This window comes from Myotis nattereri (assembly GCF_964212035.1).
Source record: "Myotis nattereri genome assembly, chromosome: 4".
Lineage (NCBI taxonomy): Eukaryota > Metazoa > Chordata > Mammalia > Chiroptera > Vespertilionidae > Myotis > Myotis nattereri.
Genome location: NC_138079.1, coordinates 101,149,744 through 101,165,878, shown reverse-complemented (window position 1 = coordinate 101,165,878; position 16,135 = coordinate 101,149,744). Strand labels below are relative to the sequence as shown.

Sequence of the window (16,135 nt, the reverse complement as noted above, 5' to 3'; positions counted from 1 at the left end):
GATGTGAGAGACATTGATTGGGTGCCTCCCACACACACCTCGGGCAGGCCTGGGAATTGAACCTGCAACCCAGGTACATGCCCTTGACTGGGAATTGATCCTGAGACCCTTCCATGCGTGGGCTGACGCTCTAATCATTGAACAACACTGGCCAGGGCTCCTTGTTCTATTTCGAATACAAAAGTGTTTTCTCAAAATCCCCACAGAGGCCACCCTTACATACTGGATCAAACACACTGATTTAGAAAGTTCGGGCCGAGAGCACTCTAGAGAGAGGTGCCCAGGGGCCAGGTGTTCATACGCACAACAGAACCCTGACATCCGAGTCAGATACCCTTCCAGACTCCCGGAAGACACGCCAGCTCTCTGGGTACCCAGAACCTGCCGTTCACCCCAGATGTACCTGCTGCTGGGCTGACCTCCAGGACACGCAACGCCAGTGTGGGCTTTAGAAGGGACCCTCATCATGCTGTGTTTCTCCCCCGTGGCATGACTCTGAGCTCCAGGTCTGCCCAGGCATCACTGGGCGCTGAGGGCAGGACACTCAGCCCAGCGGCTGCCTTCACACTGCCCCACAATGGTCCTAGCACGTGGCCCCACACATCCTCCCAGGAGGGAAGTCATAGAGCCCATGACCCAGACTTGCCTCCAGGCCCACCCACCAGAGCCCAGAACTGCGGGTTCACCAGGGAAACCCTGAGACGTTGAAAAGCAAGCGGCTTTCAGGACAGGCTACACCAGTGGTCGGCAAACCGCGGCTCGCGAGCCACATGCGGCTCTTTGGCCCCTTGACTGTGGCTCTTGCACAAAATACCATGTGCGGGTGCACACGTACAGTGCGATTGAAACTTCGTGGCCCATGCACAGAAGTTGGTTTTTGGCCTGAGCGAGTCTATTTTTTTTTTTTTTTAACAAATGTAAAGTTATTTTTTTTTTAAATATATTTTATTGATTTTTTACAGAGAGGAAGGGAGAGAGATAGAGAGCTAGAAACATCGATGAGAGAGAAACATCGATCAGCTGCCTCCTGCACATCTCCTACTGGGGATGTGCCCGCAAACCGGAATCGAACCTGGGACCTTTCAGTCCGCAGGCCGACGCTCTATCCACTGAGCCAAACCGGTTTCGGCGAGCGAGTCTATTTTGAAGAAGTGGCGTTAGAAGAAGTGGGGGTACGTTCGCTGAGGTTGACCCCTCAGATTGAGGGCGTTTTTAGCAAAGGCCAGCTTAGGAGTACCCTAATTAAGTTACTAACAATGTACCTACCTATATAGTTTAAGTTTAAAAAATTTGGCTCTCAAAAGAAATTTCAATCGTTGTACTGTTCATATTTGGCTCTGTTGACTAATGAGTTTGCCGACCACTGGGCGACACCATCCACCAGTTACAAGCGAGCCTGTCCAGCTTTGCCACTGATGAGCAGCACGTAAGGAAATTCAAAAGCAGTCTCCATCGTGGAGTCACGTCAGTACTCTGGCAAATTTCTTCTTGTGGACTCCTGTCCCAGGTGCCAGGGCTAGGACAGGACAGGCAGCACCGTATGAGAGCTGTGTTCTCACAACTGCACTCCACACTAGGTGGCTCATTGATCCAGGATGGCTGAACCCCTGAATCCCACTCCCAGGGGGCCCAAGGGAGTGTTGATGGCAAATGTTTGTGCACAGAAAATCCCATGCTTTTGTATGTAGATTTCAATGGGAGAAATTTGACAGAAAGACTATGCCCGCATTTAGGTCAGGACACTGAACCCTCTTAGTTTCCAGTGGCCATCGCTTTTCCACTCCAACAAAGTAGTGGTGGGTCCAATTCCTGGTGTGTCTGTGGAAATCCAGAGGTGATCCAGCCACGCTGCTGGTCTCCAGGGGAGGTCTGAAGCCGCCATCCATGAGCCTGCGCCATGGGACCCTGGGCCTGAGCACGGGGGCTGCCAGGACACAGAGATGAGGCCCTGGCCAAAGCCTAGAGCACGGTGCCTGCTGTCATTTCTCAAGAGAATAGGGAGGGCAAAGGCAGGGCAGAGCCCAAGTCACATGCTGTCCCAGGAGACCCCTGACCTAGGGTTCCTCAACTGAGGGAGGCAGTGAAGACAACCCTGACTGGGAACCCGCGCCACCACTCCTCTCAGCCGCCCAGCAGTGTTCTCAGGACCAGGAAGGCATCCCAGCCTCTCAAACAGCCCACCCACAGACACAGCGAGGTGCTCCGGCCCATGCTGCAGGCCCAGCGGGAAATCTCAGCCCTTAACTGCAGAATTGAATGCACTGCCCAGCCACGCATCGTGGATAAATTGGATGCTGCTTGTCCCTAAGGGCTGCCACTCCCTGACACCAGGTCTTGAAAATGGCGAGGAACAAATGTAGAAAATGACAGGCTCTCACACAAGATTCTAAACAGAAAATATCTCTGTTGACATGTCACACTCCAGCTCCTTCAGTTTCCTTTATAGAGCTGTTGCACTTGGCTCCTTTCGATCACTTCCGGATTTCCACAAACACATTTCCACAAACGGACACGATCACTACTTTGTTGCAACAGAAAAGGGATGGCCACTGGAGACCTGAAAGTCAGAGGCCTGAGTGTCCTGAGTTAAATGCAAGATATATTCTCTCTGTCAAATTTCTCCCACTGAAATCTAAATGCAAAAGCATAGGATTTTCTGTGCACAAACATTTGCAACCGACCTAATTAGAAGCACAGTTTTTATCTATTTTGAATTTGCACATAAAACCTTCACCTATGCCCTCTTCTGCTTTGTTTTCTAGTTTCTCACATCCGTGACCAGGAAGAAGCGGCAGACATCACCAACGACAAATGCGGAAACGGAGGCCCAGAGACCAGACGCTTGTCCCAGGCACCAGATGCACGCAGCAGGGATGGGGCCTCACACAGCCAACAGGCCGCACACGTGCACGAGTGTCAGCTGGTTCTGGCTTCGTTTTCCCTACAGGAGACCCCACAGTGCCCTGTGTGCACCGAGATCGGAAACCCTCCGGCACACTCGGGGAATAAAGGAAAAACAGGGCTCCACGTAGAGACGAGGGTGCATATGTCAGGGCTCCAGGTCATTCCGACCTCAGTACTGCCCCTGGACACCTACCCTGGAAACAAAACCCTCAGACATCAGGACCCTGCCCCCCAGGTTGCCTCCCCAGCTGCAGGCAGACACTGTTCAGTGTAGCTTTGAATTTAGGATGGCACACACGACTCAAATGAGGCTCCCCAGAAGCAAAGACCCCTACCAGTGAGCCTCCTGAGGAGGCTCCTGGAACAACTGTGCCTCAGATTATCTGAGGGAGTGCCACCAAGCTCCAGGAATATGGAGATGGTTCACAGGGCCCCATTCAGTTCAGCAGGACCCGACCCATTTAGAGACCATCACCCGAGGGGGGAGGACAGTCGTGAGCAGAAAGCCATGGTGGACCTGCCACCTGCCCAGGTCACAGCTGCTATGAACATTTACGTCACAAGGCAAGGGGACATCCATCTGTCCGGTTTTATCAGGTACTTCCCTCCCGAGAGACATCTCAGGTACAAAGCTCCTGCATGTAAATCCCCTGCAAATATCATGTGACTGTGAGTGTGGGTGTTTAACATATAACTGCTGGCATTAGGAAATCAACTAGAGCCCTAGCTGGTTTGGCTCAGTGGATAGAGCGTCGGCCTGCGGACTGAAGGGTCCCAGGTTGATTCCAGTCAAGGGCACATGCCCAGGTTGTAGGCTGGATACCTAGTAGTGGGTATGCAGGAGGCAACCGATCAATGATTCTCTCTCATCACTGATGTTTCTCTCTCTCTCCTCCCCTCCTCCATGAAATCAATTAAAAATGTATTTTAAAAACAAAATCATGCCCTAGCTGGTTTGGCTCAGTGAACAGAGGGTCGGCCTGAGGAATAAAGGGTCCCAGGTTCAATTCTGATTAAGGGCACATGCCTGGGTTTTGGGCTTAATCTCCAGTAGGGGGCATGCAGGAGGCAGCGAATCAATGATTCTCTCTCATCATTGATGTTTCTAGCTCTCTCTCCCTCTTCCTTCCTCTCTGAAATCAATAAAAACATATTTTAAAAAATCAACTAGAGACGGAAAAGGTGGGAATCATGACCCCCGGGGGCAGGCACCAGTTATAAGAACCCAGGGGCCCTGGCTGTAAACACTCTGTGGGGGCTCTGCCAGCCTGGGAATGGGCTCCTCAGGGTTAGAGTCTCCAGTCCCCTGGGCACCAGCCACTCGGAGGTAGGAGGCAGGACACTGCAGACAGGACACCAGCCAGGGGTTCATACCTGGCCCACTGCTCTCTCGAGGCACCTGAGCCCTCACCACCAGCTGACCCCACGGCCACCGCCCTGCGGGCTCCCAGGTGGCCTCTGCTCTCTTCCTGCGCTCGGCCCTGCTGGCGGATCCAGTGCAGAGTCCACCCTTCCTTCGCTCTGGGGCTGACGGGCAGGCCTGTGGCTCCTCTGCTCCCTAACGCCCTCCTAAACTTTTGTATAGAAAATTGTGCATAAAAATTATGTGTTCTATTTAATTCTTATACTTTTGGGCTTGTGGCTTTTGGTACTCTCACAATAAAAATATTTTTTGGCCCAGACCGGTTTGGCTCAGTGGCTAGAGCAACGGCCTACAGACTGAAAGGTCCCAGGTTCGATTCCGGTCAAGGGCATGTACCTTGGTTGCGGGCACATCCCCAGTGGGAGGTGTGCAGGAGGCAGCTGATCGATGTTTCTCTCTCATCGATGTTTCTAACTCTCTATCCCTCGCCCTTCCTCTCTGTAAAAAATCAATAAAATATATTTTAAAAAAAATTTTGGGGGGAAGATTTTTTTAAACTAACTAGGACTGCCTGGGACTCAGCGCCCCTTATCTGTTTTGAGATACCTCAGCCTATCTATCGGCAATGAGTGGCTGGCCCAGCTCATCCTTCCAGAACCATCCCCGCACACCTGAACTCACTTACCAAGCAGGCCAAGATCCTGGAGGCCCAATGCTGAGGAAACCAGAGCCCACCAGAACACAACTGTGGGAGAGACAGTGGGTGCACCCCCACTTAGATGCCGCCCGGATGCCTTGAGCCTCTCCCAACACACGCCACCAGGGCAGGTGAACTCGGGAGCACGTTCTCCAGTTTCTTGCAAGAAACCTCAGTGACTGCCCAGGAACCGGTGCCCCTCCCCAGGCATAGGCTCCTGTGCCCGCAGCAGGGACTGGCCTTCCAGGACCTGTCCTAAAACCAGCCAGGGGCTCTGAGTGGACAGCACGAAGAGGAGCCAGGAAGCAGGGGAGGCCGGGTGTGTGTGGCTGAGGTGGGAGCTGGCACCACGGGGTTTGGGTAAGCCAGTGAGGCTGTGTAAGGGACATTAACAAAAGACATCATGAGGGGGAGACGAAAGCACTTTGGAACATTCTTTCTAAAAGAACAGAAGATAAAGACTATTAAGAGCCGACTCTACGGACTGCAGTAACCCAGCTCCAAGCACTGGCAGGGCAGGTGTTCCAGTCATCGTCTTCCTTAATGCTCACAAGGCCGCCATGACAGAGAGGCACATTCACCTGCCCGGAGCCACACAGCCAATTAAGTCGTGGGCGGAGTCGGTCAGGGCCAGAGGACCAGCCGGGTTGCTCCATCCCACCCAATGCCCACATCCCACCAGTTCTAGACTGGAATGTTCTGGGTGCTCTGTAGTGTGGGGACAGATGGCAATTAGGACCCGGTGAGAGCACGGGTGCTCAGAGGTCTGCTGGCACCCAGGCCACACAGACCCCCCTGGTGCCAAGCAACCAGCTCCTGTAGAGGACTTGGACGACTGCTGGCCAGTGAGTGCTGACCTGGAGAGTCCCTGGAAAGGAGCCGGGCGCACGCTCACAGGTGGAAGCAGCCACTGACAACCTGGCCACAGGGAGGCACCTCTGTTCCCCTACAAGTCTATTGGCAAAGTCAGTGTTCTGCCCGCTGCTTAAACACACACCAGTCACTGCTGCTGGAGGAGAGGAACTGAAGGGTCCGTGTTCACGGGGCAGAAAGAGGAACTGCTGTGCGGCGACACCACTTCCTCCCGCTCCCCCCAGGTGACTGCGGGTGGGACAGCTGATGGCCTGGGGGCCGGTGCCCTGAAGCAAGCTCTTCTCACTCCTTTTTAGGACTTTCCAGCACTGACTCTAGGGCTGGCTCAGGCCAGAGGAGCCTTCCGGTTGGGCACCTTGTGAAGAGGTGACCACTCGTCTGGGAGCAAGCACCTGCTGTACTAGGGGAGGAGGACCGCTCCCAGGACACGGGGGCCCATTCCCTCAGGTCCTGAGCCGACCTCGAGGCGTGGTCAGGGCTAAGAACAGGCCCAGAGCCCCATCCTCCAGCGAAGTGTGAACTGACACGCACCAGTGTCTCAGGACACCCACTCGTGGCCTCAGACAGGCCGGCGCACAGCTCTCATCAGGACGGGAGACACGCTTAAGAATTCGGCCAGTTCGCCCTTCACCTCTGATCTAGTTACACTAAACAATCTACCATTTCCACTCAGAATAATCCCCACTTCTCTTGCCAAGTGGCTTAAAATATCGTATTTCCACCCACAGCCCCATCACTTAGCCCCGTCTTTAAAATTCCTTTCACTATCTTTCCAATCCTGACTCTTGCCAACACCAAGTACACCTGGACTGAGCCCAAGCAAAGAACTGAAAAGGGCAAGTCATCAGAAGCACCGTGATGGCCCCTCCCCTCAAAGACCCATCTGCCGCCACAGAATCGCAGCCCCAAAGCCAGGACAACGGCCCTGTCAGGACCAAAGCAAATGGGCAACCCACAGCTTTCTCCCGACGGCTCAGCCGCAGAGACCAAATCCCTCAAATCTTCCTTCATCTGAGTGGTTTACCCACCAACAAGTAGTCGTATTTCCTGTTGCCCTCAAACTCCTAAAGTATCTCCACACTGAAACGGCTGATTCAGCTCCAAACAAGGCCTAACCTGTTCATTAGTACCTATGGGCCAGGTATCTGGAATACAGAGACACAGCCAAAGTGAATCACAGCAAGTATTTACGAAGCACTTCCGGGAAGGAGTCTTACACCTGGCCAGCCCCCAAGGGAACCTGGAAGAGAACAGTGACCCAGGACAGACTCAGCCCCATGGAGGAAGCCCCAGGAGGAAGAGAATTCACACTTACACTGTCCATAAAGAGAACCCATGGTGGCAATGGGCCCAGAGTCAGAACTTGAAACAAGAAGGTAGGGGATGGTGGGCACTGGGTCCCACTCAAGCTCAGTCCTGAGAGAGGGAATGTGAAGTCTTAGGGGAAGGGGGACCAGTCGTAGCCCAGCTCCCCACCTCCCCTAGCAACCCGCCTGCCCACTCCTAAAAAAGCACTCTGAAAATGTCCTGTAACTCCAACTCTCCCACATGGCTTCACTGACTGAGCTCCCCACCAGACATTCTTCCTTTAACAGCAGGCCACAGGCACTCTCCCAGGGACCTCCAAACCCTTGGAACTCCTCCCCTAGATCTCCCCACCCAGCCCCTATCCAAGCACCACCTCTGCAAGCCCGGTGCTCACTAAACACTAGTCCAGTGCCCAACTCCGTAATCCTCCCCTCCTCCCGAATCCTCAGATTCCTCTCTCAGGGTTTAGTGACTCTCTGGGACATTTTTGTTGTTGATGTAATTTAAAAAAATCCTTACCCTAGGATATGTTTTATTGACTTTAGAAAGAGAGAGAGAGAAACATCTATCAGGGTACATACCCATCACAACTAGTATGTGTCTTGACCAGGAATCAAACCCGAGACCTTTCAGTGTACAGGATGACACTCTACCCAACTGAACCACCCCTGGCCAGGGCTCTGGGACATTCTTTCTTCAAAACCAAGGAGAAAGAAACAAAGAGACCAAGGATCTTACACATTTTCTCATTTGAATTAAAAAAATTCCACTACTATGACTAATGTGAATTAGCATTACTGTTTCTGACAAATTCACATTATCTGTGACTAAAATTAACCCTTATTTACTATCAACTATTTTATTTTATGAGACAGAAACTGTAACTGCTACATTACCTTCAGGTTATAAATTTGTTTTACATTTTAGCAAACCAATATGGCTAAGTGGATGATAACTGGAAAAGCAACACAGACATATTCTGATAGATTAATTACCCTCCCTCAGAGAACTATTACAGTAAAGCATGAATTTTTAAAGTAGTCTTGAAACAGTCAAATAAAGGGACGAATGGACTTAACTGTGCAAGCTATAGTTAACTGGCTTAGTATCAGTTGTTTCAGTGTTGAATAGACATCCGTTGCCTCAAAACAACCCGAAGGACAAGAGCAATTTAAAATCTGACTCAATATTCAAAACAGGAATGCTGGAGTAGAGATGCTGAATGACCACTAAGACCCACTGTTTAAAAATAAAAACAAAACAGTAAAACATACACCCACACTATAAAAGGAAAATCATAGCTCACGAAAGCCTGTTTCTATCCTGCAGATGACTGTCATTTTCTGGGAGGTCAGTTCTCTCAGAGAACTTGCTCAAATGAGCAAAGGAAATATGAGGAGTGGGGGCGCGGGGTGGAAGGTGGGGAGGGAGAGGACCAGAGGACTGGCATCTCAAACTCTGATTTCACCCACGAGTGGTGGTTTTGCAGTAACTCAAGAGTTCTGGTTTCCTGATCACAGGTCATGCCACCCTGAGGATGGTCTCTGGCATGCCTCTCAAACTTGAAGGACGTGAAGTTTTGGGAAGCCTTATGCCTGGCAAGTGCTGGGCTGGCAAGGAAGGAAGCCACGTGCTATTGCACAGGCCCACCCGAAAGACCCAGGAAAGCAAGAGGAAGGCTTGTGAATTCCCGAGGATGAATATAGGTAATAACTATTTTCCAACAGCCTTTTCTGAGTTTCAATCCTATGCAGCTTGCACAGTTCCGAGATACTCTGCCTTAACCACAGCCTTGTAAAGGTCATCAACAAGATAACTTCCTTTCTATTCCCATCTGGAACAACAGTGTGAACACTATATTATACAAAAGACAAGCTGCAAACCAGCCTGGAAATTCCTATCCTTTTGCTAGGGCACTGGGAGAACTAGGATAGTTAGAAGGCAGTCTGAGAAAGACTTCCCACCTGACCCTTCCATGAACCCCTAACCCACCCCTTAGGATGAACAACATTCCCTCCGAAATAGCACTCTATGGACATCACCGTCTTAGAATGCTCAATGGGGTGCGTGTTGTGGCTGGACACAATAAAGCACCAACTCTCTAAATGCAAGTCACTGGGAAGGGAAGACGAGTGACCGTGTCACCTGCCCCTGGCCAGCATCAAGTCAAACGTCTGGAATGTGAAAAGCGAAGGACGCCAGGGTTCTCCGATTCCAAACCCAGGAAGTGCACTGGGACGGAGAAGAGAAGGTGCTGACACATCAGGGGCCACAGAATCTAGCGAGGAAACCTCCTCCCCTGTAGAACAGTGAGGGCTCGAAAGAGATGTGAGGGGGAGCAGCTGAGGATCCTGGAAAGCAGTAGGCGCCAGAGTGTCAACCTCTTTCCCAGGCCCAGGGCAGGGAGTCTGGGGTATTGAGTGGGGCTGGGGACAAGGGGAGTTCGGGCCATGCTCACCTCTCCGGAGTCCAGGTTGAGGTTGGCCTGGCACAAAAGGTACAGGTAAGACTTTGGATCCTGGGACAGCATATGCCAGATGCTGAGGAAGTAAATGCTGAGCAGGTTGAGTTAGACGCTGGGCCAGGCACCCCGTCCTGGGATACAGCAGGGGAAGCAGCTCGCTAACATTCTTTGCCGTGATTCCATCAAGCCTTGCTACCTTGCACCAGAAGCATTGGCCTTTACTAAGGTCGTCCGAGCTGTCCAGCACATTCAGTGCCAGCCCCCGCCTCACTTGAGGTGCAAGTCCGGAAAAGTGGAAGGCTGTGCCTCTCCCCATGCCCACCCCCAGCCATGTGCATGCAGCCTGCGATCCATCGGCTTGGGGCTCAAGATGAGCTCACCGGCCTCAGTCCAGCGTGTGCTGTGCACTGACAACTGCTCTGGCCCAAATCCAGTTCACGCCCACTCCAGATCCCCGACCAAAGGAAAAGCTATGCAGCGAGTGTCTACACTCTTCATGCTTTTTTATTACAAGACTACCTCGCATATGTGTAAAATTCATCATCCAGCAACTACATCTAAAGCACAAATATTTGGGGGGAAAAAAGGATTCATTAAATTATGATATGATTAAATCATTGACCAAATAGAAAATTTATATAATAAAGCCAGAGAAAAAGTTGTAAAATATAGTTTACAATAATTATTCACATTCAAGGCTGTACATCAATACATATAACAACCTGGCCCCAAACATGAATTCAATCCAAATAATTCATATATTAGATTTTAAATAACACAGACTGAATTAGAGGCCAACAGTAGCCAGCAAATAACCTTATATAAGAATAAAAATACGAAAGTGTATATCCTAATATCATTGCATTATTTGTTTTTCATAAGTTTGTTTTGTTTTTTAATTTTTGCTTTGCCTGTACATCACAGTTACAGCTACGGACCAGGCAGAGAATATCACACATGTTCTGAGTGACTGCCACCAACCTGAAAGACAGCTAACAGACTATTGCCTCGTCCGATTTTGTGCCAAGGAACAGGTACAGCAGCTCTAAATGCCACGGAAGTAAATTATGCCGACGTCCAATCAAACCTATGATGGTGACAGAGGCTTGTCCCCTGCAAAATGAACCCTACCCACGGTCCTTCAGCTAGACAGGTTAGACTAGGGTGGATTACACAGCTTAGAAAGGTTTGCCTTTTGTACGTAGGTCTCTGTACATAATGTTTGGCGTTTCCTCGTATTGAACAAATGACTGACGGGGAAAGTTCAGGGGTACGAAGGCTTGTTCAGTGGCACACCACAGCTGTCTGAGCCGGAGAGAAAACTGCTCTTTGCTGGAACAGCTTCCTCCCCAGACCAGTTCTCCACAGGCAGCCGGATTACAACCCTGCCAGCAGCCTGTGCCCCTGAGGCTCAGGCAGTGACTCCTGCCCTGGCTTACCGCCCTTGCCCGGTGGGCTGCCCAAGAGGCAGGGCCACACCCACTTGAGTCACCATCCATTCAGGTTAGGTTTGGATATGAAAAGAAAGAATAGGGAAAAGCATGTATGGCAACATCTCCACGAACAATACCATCTCCAAACTCCTGGCGACTGCATCCTCAGTCTAGACTGGCCAAGGGAGGGGGGTTTGAAGATTCAGAGGAGGGCGGGAGACCTAATTCTGTGCAATTCAGCCACAGTCTTTGGCGGAGTCATGTGGCACTGAGCATGGTACCTAGAAAAATTTCTCATGCCTGTTTCCCTTCAGAACCAATGGACCCCAAAGTAAAGTGGAGAAATTAAGAATGAAACCGAATTTGGGTGGTCTGGCCGTGAAGACAACTAGACAACCTGCAACACTGTGGGTGAGGAGAGGGAAGGCCTTAGCCAGGATACTCACTTTCTACCATGAAAAAGCCTGGCCATGTGCTACTGAACCAAGACCCTCTGACAGAGTCCCAGGATTTGAAGAGCTGGAGGTGGGAGATGGGAGGGGGGCACACACTTCTGTAAAACCCAACTGTGTCTGTGGTTTTTTTCCAAGTAGAGCTTTCGCTTTTTCACTGATTCCAAACGGCCCAGCATACTCCAAGTCTATAAACTTAATTACAAATGACCCACTAAGCATGTGGCAAGATCAGGTCAGCACTTTATCTCCCGACTGTGCAGATGCAAGTTCAGTACCATTGTGGACACAAAGTACAAGACTCTGAAAAGATCACCAAGCACGTGAAAGCCATGGCAGCAGGGGGGGAAGTAACTAACATGCCAGCACACCAGGTTCTTTCAATGAAGATGAGGAAACTGACTTTTGGAAAAATCTGTCACAAAAATACTGCAGTAATGACATCATTTTTAGCATTAAAAAAGAAAAAGAGCAATCTTATTCAAACACTGTTTGAATAAGAGTTTCAATACAGTTTACCAGAAATTCATTCATTTCTTCAAAATCTGCAGGAAACAACTAAGCAGGTCCTGTTCTAGAACTCTGAGCATCTAAGCAACAGATCAGACAGAGAAATAAATTAATACCACCTCTGAAACAAACTTTTACTCAAAAATACTACTTGTGGGAATGGGGGTAGAAGGGATCAGAGTAGAAAATCAAAGATTTAGAAAGACAGTCATCACAGCATTATTTAAATAGTGAAAAACTAGAAACCACCTAAATGTTTTATAACAGGGAAATAAATTATAAGATTTATAGCCATTCAACTGTACAATCATTAAAAACAATGCTTCGGAATCATTATTCATGACATGGGGAAATGCTTAAGATAAAATAAAAGTGAAAAAAGCTCGATGCACAACAGTATATATTGGCCGTGGCCAGTGTGGCTCAGTTGGTTGGAGCATCGTCCTGTGAACCAAAGGGTCGAGGGTTCAATTCTTGGTCAGGGCACATATAAAGGTTTCAGAATTCAATCCCCAGTTGGGGGGTGTACAGGAGGCAACTGATGTATGTTTCTTTCTCACCTGAAGTTTCTCTCCCTTCCTCTCACACTAAAAACCAATAATAAAGAGCATGTCTTTTATGTTCCCAGTTTAGATGAAAAAAGCAAACAAATCGGGCGGAGGGAGGACAGGTTATACACCAAAATGTTTACAGTGGTCTTTTCTGCCTTTTTTTTTTTTTTTAAGAAAACAAATGTTTTAAGAAAATTTGGAGTCACCCAGGGCCCCCTGCCCTGGGTTGGGGTTGGTATGTGTGTGCGCCATGGGGCCATCTCCTGCAATCCCTTCAGGCTGGGCCAAGAGGGCTGGAGTAGGTGTAGTTCTCGCCAGCTTTGGCATGACCACAAGAGCCATTTTGTCAAAAGCAAGTCTGTCACGAGCTGTTAGTTAGGTTCAGAATAGCAGGCAGTCAATGGTGCCAATCACTGGCGGGGCTTTGCACTCCACAGGGGGCTGCCCACTGCCCATGGCCCTGGTCAGGTCCACAGAAAGAGGGGAGGAAACCTCCTGTGCAAACCCAGTCTCCTCCAGTTCCCAGAGACCAACAAGGCACAGTGGAGAGCACAGACCTCCTAGCTGCCCTCCCCTCCGTGCGAGAGGCTGCATGGGAGGGACTGTCTGCAGTTGGTGGTACTTGGTTTGACTTGTCTTTGCTGACTCTAAGACACATGGCTCCTGGATCTATTAAACAACAGGGCATTTTCTTTCTCACTTTGGATAAATCCACATTCATATTTCCAGGTATGTCTGTGTATGTACACAGACCCTTGTCCACATCTCAGAATGTAAGGCACCTGATGCCAAGACGATCGCTGTAAGGATAAATTAGATAAAATTAAAGCTGGCGGAAGTATGGGTAAGAGAAGATTACAAATGGGCCTTAAAAAAAAAAAGAGGCCTCTGAGTGAACAGAGAAAGTTGGCTTACAGAGAAGGGCTCAGCTTACACTGGCTCGGCCGAGGGCAGTCACTGCAGCTCTGTCAACTTCGAGCTCAACCCTGAACCCCTCATTTCCTGGTTTCAGAGGTTAAGATGGAGCTTGTTGGTTAAGCCCAGGAGGTAGTGGCGCTATCCAGAAGGCAGAATGCATGGGAGGCCTTGTCTCGTGAGCAGCCGGCTGAGTGCCCTTATTAAACACAAATACCAGCCGCGCTCGGTTCCCTGTAACCAGACCCCTGAGGTGATGCTGCACAGAAACTGGTTCCTCACCCTTCTACCCGCACACACACAGGCAGGGTTTCTGAGAAGAGTAAAATGTCAATATGGGAGGAAGCCTGGAGTGAAATTCTTGGAAGGGGCAAGTCAGACTCACTTTTTGAAAAGCAGATGAACACAGGCCTTTCAAACGTGAGGAAAGAGGAGCATAGAGGGAGTCTGCGCTAAGGGCACCCCCGCCCCGCCCCTCCCCGAGACAGATGTGAGCTGTCCGTCTTTTTCTCAGATTTCACAGAGCAGAGGATAGGCCCGAACAGAAACCACCAGCAAACCTGGCTACGACCTCTGCTCAGCCCTCTCCCTGCCCAGCACAGTGAACCCCCACATCCACGCTCCTGCCCAGTTTAAGAACAGCCACTCCTATCACTCACTGTGAGAAAGGCGGCTCCTCTCCATCGGGACCACTGGTCACAGAGGGGGATGAATGGTGTGTTTGAGACAGGAGACAGGGCAGTGGTGAGGGGCTTTCCTGTGTGAGCCTTTGGCTAGTGCCGTGGTGAAAGTCTAAAGGAAAAGGAAAGGTGTCCATCCCCTGGGAGCAGCCTGCAGGGCCTGCTCCTCCCCGCCTGGAACAGAGGACTGCCCTCCAGGGACACCTGGGTAGGGAGAGGAACAGCCAAGACCCACTGTCTGGGGAGCAGCAGCAAAGAAAATCAAAGAACTAGCAGGATCTGGACCATGTGTAGGTCACAGTAGAGTAGGAGCTGCCTCTAAGCATTGAAAGGAGGGAACCTGAAATGGAAGGAGAGCAGGCTGGGCGCTTGGGTTCAAGTGCCAGGCGAGTTAACTCTTTTTTTCCCAGGCAAAGTCCACTTGATGGAGACCAGAGGACCTGGCACCACGAGAAGGCATTAGATTCTCACTGTTGGGATGTAAGAATTTTAGGCTGTGAGCATATTCAATCACAACATGAAAAGGGTGCGTGCGCTGGCCAGGAGCCCGCACTCCTCCCACCACCCAGATGACTGAGTACCGTCCAATTTGTGAGGAGTCTCCTGGCTCCTAAGTAACTGGTCTGGGGGAGTCCTGCACACTTCAACCTTTAACACTCTCAGAAAGGCTCATCAGATCTCACTCCTCCACGTGGAGACCACCAGGCCCTGTCTGCCTTGCTGCCCTGGTCTCATGAGGCCGGCAGAGCCGTCTGCTGGTGCAGCTGGGGCTAACCGGGCCCACTGCTGACTGCTCCCTGCAGCCGTGTGCATGGGTTCCAGCCCCGGAGGGCAACACCGTTCCACGAGATGATGGATTGGAACCTTGCAGGCAGTGGCTTGTATTTCACCCAACAGCCTGTTCCACTTCTCACCACTGGGAGCCTACCTGGCAGTCACAACATGTGGAGCACTTGCAGACAGAAATCCTGTAGCCAGAGCTACTCCAGGAGGAAAGCAAGGGCCCGCAGCACAGGAGATGGGCCATGATCTAGGGACATGAGGAAAAGAGCACACAGACAAAAGCCAAGAACCCTCCCACCCCATGGAGATCAGAGGCCGTCCCCTGCAGAGCACACACAACTCCCTGGTGAAGAGTTCCACAATAATCTAGGGGGCAGAAAGAGCCCAGAGATACACCCTGTCCCCTAGGCCACAGCAAGACCAGCAGGTGACCGGGGTGCACGGTGGAGAGCTGGTGACACTGGTCCACTGGTCCAGGTGGGAATCAGGTAGACGTGCACAGCACTGGGTGCTGGCAACAAGGACAGCTCGGGGAGGCCTCCATAGAGCACAGAGAGCAAGCAAAGCGACCCTGAATTCCTGTTCATTATTGGTTTTGTTCTTTGTGTTGTTGGGTATTTTTTTCTTCTTTTCTTTTAAATAAAAAAGCTGCAAGGTTCCACTGTCTACATTCCCCTTGAGATGGCTGGGAGGTGGTCTGGAAGCGTCCCGGATAGCCATGAGCTGCGCTGGGGCGCGTGTCCTGGCAGCGAGGGCAGGGCTGCGGGCTGTCACTGCACGGTGGTGTCTGGGTGACTCTGGTATCTGTGCCTCCACACCTCCTGAATCTTTCTGCACCATTTGTGAGCATTCCCGCTCGGGTCCATCAGGTAATACGTCCTGTTTGGCTGCAGAGAAAGAAACCATTTAATGTTCTCAAAGAACTGAGTCTCCCCAAGACCAGCACCTCAACTTGTTGGGGAGAAATCAAAGAAAGAAACCATCACCTGGCCAGTGTGGCTTAGTGTTTGAGCGCCCGCCTATGAACCAGGAGGTCACAGTTCAATTCCCAGTCAGGGCACATGCCCAGGTTGTGGGCTTGATCCCCCGACTGGGGGTGTGCAGGTAGGCAGCCAATTGATGATTCTCTCTCATCACTGATGTTTCTATCTCTCTCCCCCTCTCCCTTCCTCTCGGAAATAAAAATATATTAAAAGGAAGGA

The 16,135-nt window shown here is 50.7% G+C and overlaps 1 protein-coding gene across 3 annotated transcripts in view; it reads right to left on the bottom strand.

Annotated features, from left to right (window-relative positions):
* Positions 1 to 12,726: 12,726 nt before the first annotated feature.
* The window catches only part of PDPK1 (3-phosphoinositide dependent protein kinase 1), a 90,105-nt gene continuing 86,696 nt past the window's right edge, over positions 12,727 to 16,135 (bottom strand). For all 3 annotated transcript variants that reach the window (XM_081089259.1, XM_081089261.1, XM_081089260.1), the window contains one exon: positions 12,727 to 15,820. In XM_081089259.1, the coding sequence (XP_080945385.1) occupies positions 15,704 to 15,820 (117 nt within the window). In that variant the 3' untranslated portion in view covers positions 12,727 to 15,703. The remainder of the gene's footprint in view (positions 15,821 to 16,135) is intronic.